The sequence below is a fragment of the Struthio camelus genome, chromosome 8 (genome assembly GCF_040807025.1).
Source record: "Struthio camelus isolate bStrCam1 chromosome 8, bStrCam1.hap1, whole genome shotgun sequence".
Lineage (NCBI taxonomy): Eukaryota > Metazoa > Chordata > Aves > Struthioniformes > Struthionidae > Struthio > Struthio camelus.
Window position 1 is genome coordinate 6202691 of NC_090949.1, and position 17017 is coordinate 6219707.

The 17017-nt window shown below is 38.8% G+C and overlaps 1 protein-coding gene across 9 annotated transcripts in view; it reads left to right on the top strand.

Moving 5' to 3' along the window:
• Window positions 1-17017, top strand: part of RALGPS2 (Ral GEF with PH domain and SH3 binding motif 2) — a 163526-nt gene that overhangs the window by 123700 nt on the left and 22809 nt on the right. For all 9 annotated transcript variants that reach the window (XM_068951778.1, XM_068951779.1, XM_068951782.1 and 6 more), the window contains 6 exons: window positions 2024-2161; window positions 3097-3187; window positions 5937-6004; window positions 6675-6810; window positions 7709-7860; window positions 14761-14815. In XM_068951778.1, the coding sequence (XP_068807879.1) occupies window positions 2024-2161; window positions 3097-3187; window positions 5937-6004; window positions 6675-6810; window positions 7709-7860; window positions 14761-14815 (640 nt within the window). The remainder of the gene's footprint in view (window positions 1-2023; window positions 2162-3096; window positions 3188-5936; window positions 6005-6674; window positions 6811-7708; window positions 7861-14760; window positions 14816-17017) is intronic.

Genomic DNA, 17017 nt, shown 5'->3' on the forward strand with positions numbered 1-17017 from the left:
TAGTTGTGTCAGTATTCAGCCAGGGCTTAAGCACATCCATTTTGTTTTCATTGATCTCCTCAGATCCTTCGCAAAGGAGACAAACTAAATTTGGAAGAATTACCTTTGTAGTCTTTTTAAATAGTTTTAGATTTTATAAGAAAGCATGAAGTAATGAATTTTAGAGAACAGCTGCCTACAAAAAAGGTCTTGTTTGAGCTGAAAGAAAAAAGGTACTTCTAATTTTAAAGTTCTTCAGAGGATAATCCTACAAATACATTGATTTATAAAATCATATATTGCAGGAGCTTGCTCATAATGAATTTCTTTCATTATAAATAATAAGCATGATTTACTTCTCTCTATGGAAGTTTGAGCAGGATTGGGATTTTTTTAAATGCCTGTTAGGACATTGCTTAGCAAAGTTAGGCTCAGGATAGCTTTATGCAGTTTAGATAGCATTATAATATAAATGTGAATAACTGATGTTTCTGATCATCCTTTCTATTTTATAGTAAACTATTTGTAGCAGAGTACAAGTTTGAGAAATTTAGGAACATACCAGGTCATGTGTAATACCTTTCTGTTCACTTTTTTTATGCCACCTTTCAGCCACAAGTATTTTAATTTGTTTCTGCGTGTGTGCGCACACACGCATGTATGTGTTGACTTTGGAGTGATGCCCAGAGTTTCCCAACTCAGGTTTGAAGAACCTACTGGTTAGGTGCTGTACAAACACAACTGCTGTTCTAGTGAGGTTGTATTAATATTCTTCCACCTGTAAAGCCACACTTCTTGTTATGACTTTGGTTATACAAGCCTGAGGTAAGAAAAATATAATTTTAGAAATTCCAGATTGCTTAAGTTTTACCAAAATATTATTTAAGTTTGGGTATTTTAACAGTCATGTAGGGCTTTTGTATTGTGGAGGATGCAGGGGAAGAAGAGCTTTTCCTTTGTAATGGCAAAGTTGGTTGGGAGGTGCCTCATTTATTTGAGAGAAGAAACGACCAGACTTTGGGTAAGGTTTTGGAAATGGAAATGAATAGAATCCGGAATTAAAATAAGCAGTGACTTACAGCAGTAATATGCAAGGAGGAGACCTTTCCTCTCTCTTCTCCATGTGATCAAAGGCCTGGCAGACTAGTAAGGTTACAGTGGTGGTGGGGAGGGGAAGAAACAGGTAGAGGACTTGGAGAGCTAAATCTAAGCTAATATGATGAACTGCAGCGTTCATACCACATTTCAATCTAAATGCACTTTTTGCCTGGATCTCATTTCCCATGTTGCTGCAAACTAAGTTTTTTCTCAGTTTCTATTCACTTTGAAAAGCTTACAAGAAAGATCTTCTGTCTATGTTCTTGTTTGTTTTAGTTTTTGTAGTTTACAGAGTTGGAGCAATAGGCAGCTTCATACAGTTATTAGTAATTTTGCTCATGTATTTTAGCCTTTTGTGTTTAATATGCTTCATATTTATCAAGGGAATGATGAATTGGTTGTGTGACAGAAGATCAGGATCATGAGCAGTTGTGCATTCACTCATAATTGCTTTCAGATTTCGAAACAGTGATGCTGTCCAAGACTGAAAGTCAGATTGTACGTGCCTGGTATGATGCATGAAAAAAAGACCCTCTTTGCCTCCTGTTTCGATTTGTCATTGAGAACAAAAGGTTTGCATGCAAACCTAGGTGAACACATACTCATGGCATCTGCAAATACAGCTAAGTCAGGTTTGACAAAGTTGAGAGTCAAGTGATTCAACTTCAATCCCAGACAGGGGTGGTACAGTGGTGCGCTTTCCTGTAAGTCCAAGCATAGCTACTGTTTTTCTCTGAATTGAGGTGGTTCTCAGATCCTGTAGAGATGATTTTCCAGGTACATCCAAAATAACACGCAGTAAGGCAATGCAGTCATCAATCTCAATGTACATTAGTCAACGAAAGCAAAAATTCCCCAAAATACTCTTTTGATGCAGCGGGGGAGGGTTGTATGTGGTAAACGTGAGACACTAAATAAAGGAATTTTTTATTTTAATTTTATTCAGGTATTTACCTCTCAGACTTGACATATATTGATTCTGCATACCCATCAACAGGGAGCATTCTGGAAAGTGAGCAAAGAACAAATTTAATGAACAACATACTTCGAATTATCTCAGATTTACAGCAGTCCTGTGAATATGGTAAGCTAGCACGTTAATTTTGCAGTATTAAAGACAGTAACTTTTAAAGTATTAATGTTTGTCTTCCCTGATACTATCTTAATAAAGCCTGATCCATTTGTATGCCATTACCACCCTCTCAAACACCCTGTCCCCCCCAAAGTCTAAAACTTGATTCTTGTGTTGTAGGTTATGTTGGAGCATCAGTATGAGGAGACGAAATAAAATTGTCCTTCTCTTACAGTTCAAGTTCCTGCAGTATTTTCTTTTGGATGAAAAATGTGAAAAACGTTCTATTTAATAAAAGTTTTGCTAGTACATTAAAAATTTATATCTCTTTTTCATAATTTTGTCTGTGATCCCAAAAATAGTAGGATTGCTTTTGGAGTATGCTGTTACTGGAGATAGTAAAATATATAAAACTTATCTGTTGGACACTTCTAGTGCTATTCATAGAAACTTTTTTTCTTCAAAGGTGATCTCCCTCACAATCGAATTTTTCCTTCTCTTCCAGTAAAGTTATAAGGTTGCATTTGTGATGGTACAGACTGACAGTTAGCAGCAGAATGTGATATTAGCACTGGATTGCACCTTCGCTAGCAGCTCAACATAATTGGGCTGTGAGGGAATATTTTCTCTGACGCAGTCCTCCAGGTGCCAGGGCTGGAACTTAGGACTGACCAGGGATTCTTGCTCCCTTTTCCCTTCCTATGCTCTGATAAGCAGAGCAGCCCAAAGTGCTCCAGGGGCTCTGTGGACGTAGGGAGTGTCAGCTCGATAGCACGGTAACGGGCATAAAGGACAAAAAATTTCAACGTCAGTGAGATTGTAGTTTATACCTTTTTATCTCACGTGGAAAAGGTAAGGGGTCTGGTTCTGTGTAAAATAACTTTCTAGAGAATAACTTTGTTCACCCATGAATGGTACAGTGGTAATGGATGTCATCTGTTCTCTAGATATTCCTCTGTTGCCTCATGTCCAAAAATACCTAAACTCAGTTCAGTACATAGAAGAGCTACAAAAGTTTGTAGAAGATGACAATTACAAGTAAGTATGAAATGCTGTAACTGACTGTAATTCTTCAGAAGTAACTTTTATAACAAAAAGCCTGTCACTTTGTTTCCACTTGCAACAAGGGTTTATGGGTCTCAGGTGCATCTGTTGCAAGTAGAGAGATTGTAGCAGAGTCCTGTGCTCAGAAAGGATAATTTTCAGCATGATAGAGGGCATATTTCCTTCCTCTTCTACATCTGCATCAAGAACTGGCTTCTGTTTGGTTCTGTTGGGTCTGTTTGGTCTGTTGGGTGTACTGAGGTCTGCAGACCGGTCTTTGAGTGTTTATTCTTGACCACTTCATACTTCTAGCTCACATGTAGCACTCTGTATGGAGTCAGTAAGATATGGATCCCATTGTCAGATGTGGTTTATGTCATTTTTTCATCAGAACGAAGTCATCTGTGCATCCGGTCCTGAGCTCTTACTGAGGAGGAGTTACAACTTTTGCTTTCTCAAATCTTCATTTTATATTTTTATCCTTTGAGTAGAGTTCACAGGGTGAATCAGATGTAAACACGTGAACTTGAAAAGCAAAATGTTGTTCCCTCCCCCTTATACTACCCTAAACAGAGGTTTCTGCTTCCCTAATTAAAAGATTATTATAGTAAGTGATTTGGCATCCAGTGAAACGGGGGCCTGGAAATCTCTGACAAAAGACAGGAACAAGCCCTGAGGATAGGCAGCCGCCTGAAGCAGATCTGTTGCACGTGAAGAAAGCTTCTGTTCCCTGGCTGATCTGCCCGAGAAGGTTCCCACCCCTTCGCATCCTGCCTGCCCTGGAAGTTTGTCACCGCAGTGGTGTTGAATCGGTTGCTTGTGCAGCTGCGTTCTAATGGTGGGAGGGGGAGGCGCGCTAAAGGAACAGATTGTCTTTTGTAAAAACAATAATTTATAAGCGGCTTAGCGTTTAGTAGCCCTAATTAGAATTTACTAGATGGCAGCAGATAGAGACACTTCAGTTTGGGTCAAAGGACAGTTAACCAGGGCTCAAACACCTGGCTTCCTTTCAGGTCTTAAAGATTTGTTGGTAGTTCTCCAGAGCACTGTCTGTACGTTAATACGTAAGCCTCCAGCTTGAACTTTTTGCTGAAACGTTCCATAGCCTGCTTCTGAAAGTACTGCTCACTTATCACTGGGAGTAAAGCTGTGTGGTTGAGCATTTGAAGAAGAAAGAAGTCACTTAACTGCGGTGTGTGGTTCTCTGTGGCCGATAGTCTTTCTGAGTTCCACAGTGCACCTTCCTCCTTCACCACGCAGGCGTCTGTGCTAGCGGGGAGTGCGTTGCTGCAGGTGCTACAGTCGCTTCACCCTATGTGACCCAAGTTTTGTTAGCTCAGAAACCGGCACGGTTACATGCAATGCAGTGTCAGGACTGCTATTCAGAAGGTCTGATTTCAGGCCTGTGAGTTATGTATGTCCCCACACTGAAATAGGGATGGGGACACTATATTTTGAAGAACCGTTGTTGCCATGAGAGACTAACTTACTTTTTATCCTGTAGGGGATCTGAAAAGGCTGCAGTTAGAAAACCATCATTGTGACTTGAATTCCTGTTTTTTCTTGCTAAAGAATTTTATTTTATTTAAGCAAATTAAACTTTAAAATTGTCCTGAATCTGTGCTAAACCGTTTGGAAATGAGAGGGAGAGGAGCTGTCAAACTTTAAGCTTTTCCTCCTGAAAGTTAAACAGATGCTTTTCTAAACTTGCTAATTTCAAAGAGTCTAGTTCCGCAGATTGCATTAACAGGATGTTCCCGATCTTTTTCGGTGTTACCTGGTGAGCGATCTACCTTGCTCCCTTTGCAATACTAGTGGAGATGCCACTGAAAAGTGTCGAACTGTTTTAGAAAAAGCTTGAATGATTGACACAATGAAGCTCATAATATAATGTATTTTCCAAAACCCCAAAGGAGGATTTTGTTTTCCTAGAATAGTAGTGGCAACAGAAGGCTTGGCCGTGCACAAGTGTGCATGTGCTTTTAGTACTGTACAGAAAAGTTCAACAGATGAAATATAGTAAATACAAACGTTTTTGCCAAGGTGGTGGGCAGTTGCTTGGCTTTTGCTCCTCTCCGTGGTTATGCTCGGGTAGAGGTAACCTCACTGAGTCCCATGTAACAGCTAGTGGTCCCAGGGCCATGCGGCCCTGGCTCATGCGTGGCTGCGTGTTCCCTAGAGGCTGGTGCCGATGCTGACCTGTGGCCTCTTCCTCTGCGCCTTCTGCAGTGTGACTCTGCCCCCAGCTTGTTACGGGCTGATATTGAGCTTTTGCTTATAAGAGAGAGAGGGAGGGCTACTGGTGGCTGTTGGCTGCAGCCACTCGTTGCCTCCTGTGTCAGCTGCTTGGTTACCTGACGCAAAGAGGCTGCGGTGCTGTTCGGTAGCCAAGGTTTTGTTACTGAGTCTGGCCTTCCAGTATCATGATACTGCAAACCTGTGCTGCTCTGTATGATCCGAAGCAACAGACTCTCTTACTGTGCTATGCCTTAGCATGTGATTTTCTGAATCCCGGGCCCTGCTGCAGCGGTGTTTTTCCACTTAAAAGAAAAAAGAAAGGTTGGAAATACTATATGCTAAAGATAGTAACTGCACAAGTTTTTTATTAACGTTATGATGTTTCTTGCGATTATAGAAACAAACTTTCCATTGTAAATCAAAAAACGTTTAGTTTTCAAAAATGTACTTTTATGTCCTTCTATTTCCTGATGATAAAGTAATTTCTAATGCTTCTTTAATGCAGACTTTCGCTAAAGATAGAACCAGGGACCAGCACCCCACATTCTGCTGCTTCCAGAGAAGACTTAGTAGGTAAATGCTAAATAACTATGAGAAGACTTCAGATGGTTGAATACTTTTTTTTGAGTTGTGAACATGGAAAATACTTGCCTGAGGACAGTAGAGATGTGAAGGGTAAACACAGTATACTGGTAATAAACTCTAAAGTTGATCTCTAAAGAGATTTTTTTTAAGGAACTGGGTCAGGTTTTTTAGGTTCTTGTATGTTTTGCACTAGCTTGGCAGTGTTATTTGGAATGAAGAGTTGTCTAAATACAGCCAAGCATCAGTATTTAACAAAACGGCTTCACCTAAACTTCTTCATGGAATAGTACACTTCCAAAAAATACATCATTTTTGATCGATTTCTGAAGTGGTTGAAAGGAGTTTGAAAATACGAAGATCAATAGGATGTGTTTAATGTCAGTGTGGCTAATGCAGCAAGTTTGAGGACTTTCAAAATCCTTGTAACTAGATGAACTATTTAGAATGACTTGTGTGTGTTTTTCACCCTGTGCAAAAGAAGCCAAATACCGTTTTTCTAAATATCGGTATGGATATAGCAGTGAGTTTTAAGGCTATAGGGTATCTTTTACAATTTGAGTTTAGGTAGTTCTTTGTGCAACCGTGCCACAGTTTCCTTAGAAGTAACACTGAAAGTTATTCTAAAATTATTCAGAAATAATGTCTCTTTTTTTCCCAGGCTCTGAAGTTGGAGCATCTCCACAAAGTGGACGGAAAAATGCTGCAGCTGAAGGAGCTTTGCTGCCGCCAACACCCCCTTCACCTAGGAACTTGATACCACATGGACATAGGAAATGTCATAGTCTGGGATACAAGTCAGCATTTTATTTAATCTGAAAATTCTAAGCTTTGTGATGCACATAATGTATCATCTTTTAATGTAAAAGCTTTGCTTTCGAAAAGTAGCATTGTTTAAATACAGTATTTCACTTAGAGATCAATTGAGGGTCAGAGAGCAAGCTCAGAAATGCAATGGTAGTTTCCCAAATGAAGTTAAGCAGTCAAAACAGTCTGTGTGACTGTTGTGATAATAAGTGTAGGTCACAAAGCACCGCATGTTCTGCATTCCTGTTTCAGGATAAATTGTGCACTACTTAAAAATTTGTCTTCCAGAAAACTGCTCAGGTAATGACAAAACTCTTCCTGAAATTTCTGCCACGGATCTCTTCATTGCAGGCTTTAAGATCAAACTGCATCTTTCCCATAAAAAGAAGAGTCATGTGATGTGTTCTTACATAAGCAGCCGAAGTTCCGAGAGGTTTTTACTGAGTTTCATCATCTGAAAAGAAACTACCACTTGCAGTAGCTAAATTCCAGTGCAACTCTTTCAAATTAAAACTAAAATAATCATTTTGCTGGTATTCTTATAGTGAGAGGGGTCATTTGTAGGTTTTTACATGATTTTGTAAAGTAATGGTTTTAGTTCCTTTTTCTAGCTAGGAATACTTCTAATTAATATTTTGATCATCGTCTTATCGTTCCTCTTGTTGCTCTTTCGAAATGCAAGATAGATTTTTGTGATTCAGCTCTAAGCCGGTTTTGATATTAACAGCTCATACAGGTAATGTAACTTGCATGCTATTGCTTATGACACAAACCATGGTCTTGTTTGGGGTTCAGAACACACTATGTGGCATCTTTCAGGGTGTTAAAGCAGCAACTTTTACAAGGTATCAAAAATAACATAATAATTTTATCCTTATTTGTTCCTAGTTTCATACACAAAATGAACACGGCGGAATTCAAAAGCGCAACATTCCCCAATGCAGGACCAAGGCACCTACTGGACGACAGTGTCATGGAACCTCATGCCCCATCCAGAGGGCAGGCAGAAAGCTCCACCCTTTCAAGTGGAATTTCAATAGGTGGGAACCGTAAATATAGTTGTGCAGTTAATGGTCTTTTAATATGGATTTTTAGATGAGGAGGTTATACAAGCAATGGTACTGTTCTAAAATACCAATTTAGAGCAAACTTGAGAAATGTAGGTATGAAAGGCAGTCTAACTTGTACACATAATTGAACCACAAGCTGACATATAACTTTAAAAAGGCAGGTCGTTAATTTTTTTAATCCTCTTTAATGTTACAGCCACTGCTACTATTCTCCTCCTTGATGCAGGGGGTGGAAAGAAAGCCTAAGGCACCACTTTTTAAATTTTTTTTATTTTATTTATTTATTGATAAATGATCAGTCTTCAAAACATTACCAGTATTTCTGATATACCAGCAGCTTGACTGTGATCATAAAGATGATTGTATTACTTTAAAACACTTATGTTTTAAGGGCTCAGAGCTATTTGGACCTTTCTGATCCTTTAATACTGGAGGATCTGATACAGTCTATCTTTACATCAAATGTCAAATACCGAGCTGTGTAACAACAGTTTATGTAGGATGATTGTATGTAGCACTGTATCATTGTGATGCTTTGTCTTAATCATGAGAGCATGAGAATTTGTGCGTTTTTGTTGAGGCCTCATGCCAGAGTTTGGCTTTGCTTCAGTGAAGCAATTTAAAAGCATGTTAATGACGATTCCTCTTTTTTTTTTTCTCCACTGATGAACACACTAGGTTCAAATACATAAGGACAATGCCATTTGCATTTCTCCAGTTAGCTCTGTGACAGATACTTTCAATTTCATGCAGCCATGAATCTCAAGTCTAGTGATGCTGGAACTGATCTTTTCACAGATTGTCTTCTGCATATTAGCACACTAAAACTGAACAATTAGTTTAGCTGTTTGCTTCTCTCTGTAAACTGGAAAGACACGTACGAGTGATGGGCAGGTTATGATTGTGTTGTACGATGAGAGACTCGAAATGGTGCATAACATACCAAACTTTTTACAGTGCTGTAATTCATCTTCCAAGTGTTAAGCGTGCAGCAAGTGGGTATTTTTCTTTGCACTGAATGATCCCTAAAGCAGCAACAAAGCAGAAAGTGTCCTAGGTATGGGATTACCTAAGAGGAGGCCCGTCTGTAACAGGACAACCATGATCAGAAGTCTTTGTCAGATGCTTTTCTTAATTTCAGGGTCCTGAGGCTGCTTGTATACTTTCCACTCATCCTGCAAAAACCTAGAACTCTCAGGGGGTCAAAAAAAAAAAAGTAAAGACAACGTCAGTTATGCTAATTTCAGGTACTTGGTCAAAACAGTTACGATTTCTAGAATTATAAGACTGTATTCAGCCAACAATCGCATGTTATGCCGGAGTAGGGAAGACGTACATCTCATTCTGTTGCCCGTTTACTTTACAACAAGATTGCTTGCTATCTGAATAAAGGAAGGAATTCTTTTTTCCAGGAGGCCAAGGATATCCTAAATAGAAGGAAGAAATATTTCACCACGCACTCATGCATATGTCAAATGGGGTATGTTTGTCTGAATTCAGAAATGGAAGGAGAGGGATCCATATTGTCTAAATTTTAGACAGCCATAATGTAGACAGCTGCATTTGAGCTAGTCATCTGGAGTTCTTTATAATTACATAGAGAAGTAGAATCTCCAAGGATATGATCCATCCCATTCTTAGGTGGGTGGCTAAAAAGAGGTTACGTGATTCATGTCCTTAAACTTCACTTTCTCTTGACTGCAAAGAGATTTTTGACAACCAACACAAATGAAAATACGGACGGATGGCTACCACCCAAAGTGCTTCTGTTCTGTGCAGGCGAACTAGAATTATATCTGCTTTTAGTAAGTTGGTAGTAAAAGTTCACTGAGAGCCTTCTGCCTACCTGCTGGCTACCAGTAAGTCTACAGCTACAAGATGTTTTTGTTCTGTGGTCCCTCTGTTTTGATGTGGTCGTTGTATGTGCTCTTTCAGAAGCCTGAACTTCCCTTTCTGAAATCTCAGCGTTTCTGTTGGCTGAGTGGAAGGAAGCACCTTCAGACTTTTAGCAAGTGTTCTCCCGCACATATTTGCCTGCTGTCACCACCTCACATAAAAGTAGAAGAAATTAATATGGTGTTATCTCTAAGTAGAACCACGATCTAATAACATTGAAACTTCTTTTATTCCAAAGAATTTTTAAGAATACACAGTTTTCTAGTACTCCCTAACTTACTTATACTCTTTCTGTATTGTTCTCTTAACTCAAGCGTACCCTTTTAAGTATCTGTGCAGCAATGTTCAGCTTGCCTCGTGTTAATATTTGCAGGAGTTTGGGATTTTCACCTTTCCTTATGATTTGGCTTAGCTATGGGACTGAGGTTCATTTGTGAAGCTGAATTTGTGCGCAGTAACTAGTGGTTCAGATAATTCTGTAGGGAAAAGGGACAGTATAGAATGGCCCCCCCCTTTTCTTACGTTGCTTCTGTTTTGATTGTTCTCCTCTTAAGCTGCCTAGCATACTGAATGCAAAGTAATCTTGCTTAAGAGGTTTGTCTAAGAGTGCAGTCTCACCTGTACAGCACTCAAGAATAGATGTAGAAGTATGACCACAGAAAGATTCAGCCTGGCATTAAGAATGTAGTTTTAGATGCTTAAAAACTTAAAGGAAAAAGCATTACACATTGTTCTTAACAGTTTCGGATGCAAATCCAGTTCTGACTTTGGAGCATTTTCTTTTCCAGACTTATTTCTTTTATCCTCTTATTTTTCCTAATCTTCAACAAGATGGATGAAAGTTCTGGAAAAACTAAGGCCCTTGAACGTTTGTTTTGGTTTTTGTATTCCAGCACTCCAGCGTGACTTGAGCCTTTACCCTAATGGAATCGGGAAAATTAATGCTGTAGATACAAAGGAAAAGTATTTTAAACTCAGATGAATGAATTGAAGTCCTTTTAAGAACAGGACCTTTTCAAATCTAACCTGGCATAAAATGCATACAACAAAATGAACATTTTAATGAATTACTCTATTAAGTGACCATTTTGAAGTACTTGCATTCTACAAGGTATTATAATTTCTCTCTTAATAAATGATGTATAGGTGTAGATTTACAGTGTACACACGTACTTACAGTTTTGGGGCAACCCATACAGTAGGGAAGAATTCTGCACAGCCAATGTTTGTTTGATTCCTGACCCTCTGCAACACTGTTCAGATGTTGAGGAGCCTGGGTCGTCAGCAGTCTGCTTGAGAAGATCAGAGGTGGGGAAGGGTTACAGGCAAAAGGAAGGTGATGGTTTTGTTTTGTTTGTTGTTCTTGTTTAAATTTGTATATAAATGCCTGCTATTTAGTTTGCCTGCTATCGCAAACTACTTATTTGTGATAGGATAAATTCAAGTAGTATATAGTACTTTAGGCTGGGAATGCCCATGAAGATGCGTAGGTTGGAGGGGAAAAGAAGGTTATACAGAGGTTTTAGCGTTCTTTTTCTTCCCAACCTTTATCAGCCTTGTTTGGTACAGGGCGTGCCCTATGTGATTCAGGCAGCAATACCGACCCCCTATTTCTGCCCCAACTTTATCCATTGGGTTATGTACTTCTGTTTGGTTAATGCAGCTTATTAACTGTCAGTGATGATACTGTGTTGTGTGTTGATTGTCTGGCAGCTTACTGTTTGAGCCATTTGCCAGTTTTTGCCCCATACTTCTTTGTCTAGCAAGCCAAACCCGAGCTTGTTTAAACTTTATTGTAAATAGTTAAACGGTACTGCAGTAGTTAAAGTATCTGTGGGGATTTTCGATGTAGTAATGGACTCAACAGGGCAGAACATAACTTTTAGGGGATGAAGTCCATCTCGGTGACCTTAGCAGGCCCGTGCTGTGCTATATCAACGGATGATCTGACCTACTGACCAATTTTTGTGTCTTCACATTGGAATTCCACGTTGTATCAGGTCAGTGTCTAGCTAGAGTGACTGGAGCTCTGGAAACACTGTGAAACTGGAGCCAAAAGAGTGTCAGTTGCACAGGGGGGAAAGAATTTTTAGTCTGAATACTTTTCAAACATTTTGGGGTTGGTTTGTTTATATTAACACCTGTTTAACTTTGGGGACTAACTTAAGGATAAAGAAAGCCTGTGTTAAATGTTCCATATCCTCAAACTTTCGGCAGTGAGTGGATGCTGTGACTGGAGGTGGGAGGAAATGAGTATGCTGCGCTAGGGATGTTCCCCTATCACATAACTAGGAGCCTAGCCTCGTGCTGTTTGGGTGTCTACAGCCGAGACATCTGTACATGCACATTTACAAATCCAAACCTACAAAACTCAGCTGCAGTATTCACTTCTGTGTTGAGCTGCAGTACTAGAGATCTGCATAAAAACCGTCTCAAAAGATCTTCAGTGTAGTTTGTGAAAAACAATTTTGTCAATTGCTGATATTCCTAAGGTAGGAAGAAGCCTTTGTGTTGTATAGGGGTAGAGGGCAACACAATGCCCATTTCTTTTAAGGCTATACAAGAAGTCTTTAATTTTATCACCAGTAAACTAGGAAGACTGTGGCTTCTGCCAAGTGGTTTCTAAACATAAAACTGAAAGTTGTATAGAAGATTACTTAATTGAAAGGATGTAAACTACCTAGGATGTGTTATTAAGTTTAACCTGAAGACCTGCTTGAGGTTGTCAGGGAAAAAAAACAAATATTGAGTACATACTTGAGAAGAATTTAAGAAGGTGATATATTTCTAAAGTACTGAATGAATGAAATATTTCCAGTTGAGGTGATAGTGTACTTAATGTTAAGCAGAATTTGGCTAGGCACCTAACTTCTAAGTTAAAAACAGTTCCTTTCACTTCTGTTTTGTTTTGGAGGGAGGGAGGTAATGCATAGTTTTTGCTTTTTCGGGAAAGGTATTTTCGTGTCTGTGTGTCAGAGCTTTTGTTGTGAAAAAGTCTTTAGAAACCTTTAGAATCTAAGAACTCCTATTAGATGTGATCGTTATAGATGTTAAAGAAACACAGGACACTTCAAACGCTAAAAATAAACCTTTCCAGGTTTCTGTTACAGTTTTTGAAAAACTATATAGGCATTGAAACATCTGGCTGTGATCTGTAGCCCCCTATTTTTCTATATTAATATTGCTTTAGAAAGAGTAATTGATCATTTCACTTAAAAAGTGTAATCTACAAAGAAATCTTTTGTTAATGAATCCCCAACATTCATTTAATTTTTGTAACTGCAGTGATACTGTAACAAGGTTTACTACTTTCAAAAAAGTGATACTTGAGCCCTTTTTTTACTAGATTGTTTTGCATCTTTAAAACAGCTTTTAAGTGTTGTCATAGAACGCATAGTGCAGTGTTTGAAGTAGAACTTTGTTAGCAAAGCTAATACAGATATTCTCAAAATAGTCACTCAAGTGGCGTTCTAGTCGTATTAAAGTTGCACTACGTACTAATGTAAAGGTAAATCTGCTTAGTAATAAGGAAATACATAGGGCTGTAGTTGTCCCTAAACTTCAGTGTTTTGCTAGGCGCACTGGATGTTGGCTAGAAGGCACTGGGGGTGCCAAAATGGTGGGCTTTCAGCAGTGGTTGACTGATTCAGCTGAAACCAGGGAACAGGGGTTTTCTGGAGCCAAAATCATGTGTTGGCTGGAAGTGGAGGCAAGGATGGTGGTTGGGCATGGGAAGCTGGGCTGGGCTGAGAGGTAAAGAGCTAGCAAGAGAGCAGCTTGAGCATCGTTTTTAACGCAAAAACTGAAATTACTGAGATCTGTTAACAGGCAGAGAAAGCATCCACTGTTCAGAGCGCTCAACTGAGCCTAGCACAGCATGAATTCCTGTCGTGACCTTGGACGAGTTGCACCTTAACTTCATGTTGCACGTTGGGAATTAAAATTCACATCGTGATATGGAAGCATTGTTGTGAGGGAAAGTAGATAAAGACTGTTTAGAACTGATCCTTTGGCAATAAGACCCCACAAGTACCTAAGGCTTGTTTTTAAAAAAAAAAAAAAAAAATTAGCTTCTCGATACAGGTGGAAGTGGTTACAAGTATTGTAGAGTTCATTCCAACTTTTTTCAGATTCTCCTAACTTACAAACGCTTTCTTTTTAACAGCAACAATTTTAGATGCATGTATACAAAGCATCCTGGCAATTAAAAAAAGGCAGATATATTTCAGAGGCTTGTTTCAAATTCCTGAAATGTTAATCCCAGTTTTATATACGTATGTGTACAAATTTCTTTCATACATAAATACTAATTTTCAGACTGAAGGGATTTACTATAACTGTGAAATTAGTGTGTTGTTTACCAAGCTGCCACAAGTAAATGCATCAGATAATGGGGTTGTATGTGTCCTTCTCCACTTTATATAGCAATTAACAAAATACTTCCATTAATATTGGATAACTTCATGAAGTGTGAAAGGAAAAAAGGCTGTTGTGAGCTGATGTAGTAAGTGGGGAAATAAGTTACTGAAGTTACTGAAATCAACCAAGCCTTTTAACGTATCACAGATCTGGTGATGAGTTTACACTGTAATGAAATTGCACCCCTTGGTCATGACCATATATGGTTTCATAATATATCTATATCTATATAAAGTGACTCTTTTAAAATGCCTATTTTGTTAATCATCAGACAAATTAGCGTTTAGAAGCCTTCTCTGAATTTCAAAAATGCCTTTCCCCCCTGTATGAGGGCTGTTTTTCCTCAGCTTCTTGAGTATCTAGAACCAGTTCCCTCTAATCTCTACCTCAATTTAATTTGAAATTTCTAAAGCAAATGCTAAGGTATTTTTGTTCTAATATTTTAGTGAAGTATTGGTTACATGTTTAATCTTAATAAATATTTTGAAGATAAATTGACATAATTGAACTAGTTAGTTTGTAGCTAATGAAGTATCATCCATTCTGATCTTTAAGGTAGCAGTGATGGTTCTGAACTTAGTGAAGAGACCTCGTGGCCAGCGTTTGAAAGGTAAGAAAAACTGCTGCTCAAAACCGGCATTTTTCTTTTTATTCAGACATTCTTGTTTAGGATCTCTGAGTCCTTGAAAATGATGCTTTATTTTAGTGATCTGTAGGTCTTGCATCTGTTAAGAATTTGAGAGCCAATGTTAATAAACCGTAGTAAGTTCATGTAGTAAGTTCTGGTTCACTTAAGTAAGCAAGCAAGATTTTGTCTAATTAGATGCTTGTTCATGGCACAAATTCTTCTAAGTAGACCAGCCAGAGTACCACCAAACCCCAGTTGATGTTCTCTCTTCTTATATTTTTGCATATCTGCTATTCATGTGACTCATCTGTTCATTTTTACTTCCCCTGAGATGCTACTGCCATCCTTGCTCCCTTTGTTCTTGTCATTGAGATCATCACCTGTTTTGTGTCTCCCTTCAGTTCATTGTTACTGTCATCCCTATTTCACACAGGAAAGTACAGTAGAGACCCTTGCTAATGTCTGATTTTATGTAGTTGACTTAATGTCCTGTTGTTTATCTCAATATCTGCAAATACTCAGCTGGCATTGACCGTCTCAGTCCTTTCTCATGGTGTATTTGAGAATGCAGAAAAAGACTAACAGCTGTAGTTGAATACAGTGAGAAGTGAAAATTTCATCTTCCCACAACTCAGTAAGATGTGCCGTAAAACACACAGTTTGCTGCTATAGCTCAATTTCAGGTAATCCATCAGGCTCAGAATTGCCACAGAGGACTTCCTCTACCATGCTATCAAGACATATTGGTAGAAATTTTTGTCAAAGAACTTTCTCTTTAGAGTCAGGAACTGTGTCACAAACCTTATTCTGCTTGCATTTATTGAAGCACTTCAAGTTGTGTGTTACTCTTTGGAAGAAGCTTTGAAATTTGCTCAGTGCCAAAGGTGAACTCTAATATTTCATCCTATAAATATACAAGAGGAAATGCCCTTAAGGTTTCCCTGGGTAAGAAGAAAGAACATTCCATGTGAGCACAGAAAGAAAATAAGGTCAGAAAGGAAACCTATAACTCATATGTGCCATCTTTGATGCAACTTACAGTATTAGAAAGGTTTTCTTCTTGCTCTTCCCTCCCTATTGCATTACAGAATTAATCTAGCTCAGGCTATCTCTCGGAGCCAAAAAGTTATGTGGGAAAGCCTTAGACAAAGTAATGAACTGATGAGCGCTTTCATACCGCAAGAAACATAGGAAACTTCAATTTTAGTAAGCCTCAGGCTTAAGCTCGTGTTTTTGGAGGATAATAGTGATCTCCAGAATTGTTTGTGCGGACTTAAAGCAGAGGTTTTTCATCCGTGTTGTAATGAGAACTGGCTTGCCTAGACTCCCCATGAATTGAAAGGTTTGTTCCATGTTGAGGATAATCGTCTCAAGTTTCCTCCTCCTACTCCAGATTCCACATGCCTTCAGTATTTTCTTTTTTCCTGAGAGCTCTCTTTGGGAATTCCTTTTGAGGTTGCGTGTTTTTGAGGACAAGTTCTCTTGTCGGCTACCCAGGAGAGGGATTGAGTTCTCTAGGAGCATTCAAAACATCATGTGTGAAATTTGTGCAGATACACCACACCCTTGCATTTATTTGTATGAGACTATGAAACAGGCTTTTGATTTTAATAGGTAATACACTGAAATACGTATCTTAAGTTATGTTAAGAAAGAGCATCTCTAGTTTTGATCTGTACAATGGGTTTCTATTCTTAAAAGAGCCTTTATCCAAGCAAAAGGAATCAATAGTTGGCCGGAACTGATAGCAGTTAACAAAACTGGGATACGTCCAGTTGTCTTAATGACTACTTTCTATATCATGTGAGTGGGAAGACAATATTGCCCAGTGATTTGGCCACAGGTTCTTTGGGTAGGAGGGCTTAAATCAGCACAGTATACCTAACAGGAAGAAATGAGATGCGCTTCTTTCTGTTGCCTGGGAAATCTGTGTAGAAATATCAAATATTCTCAGTTTTCCTAGCCCTCCGGCTATTTGTAACTTGGAAATGCAGAAGGGATGAGATCTAGAGTCACTGATTGTTCATAAGAGCAAAAGAAACTTAGTCTGAACCTTGAGACAGAGAGCTTTCAGGATTGGGAGTCCCTTTAGGCTAATCAAAATTATTCAGAAGGGACTTTAATTCCACGTCCTGACAGTTGTATTGTGCGAGGGTAGTATACTAAGTGACACTTCAGTCTCAT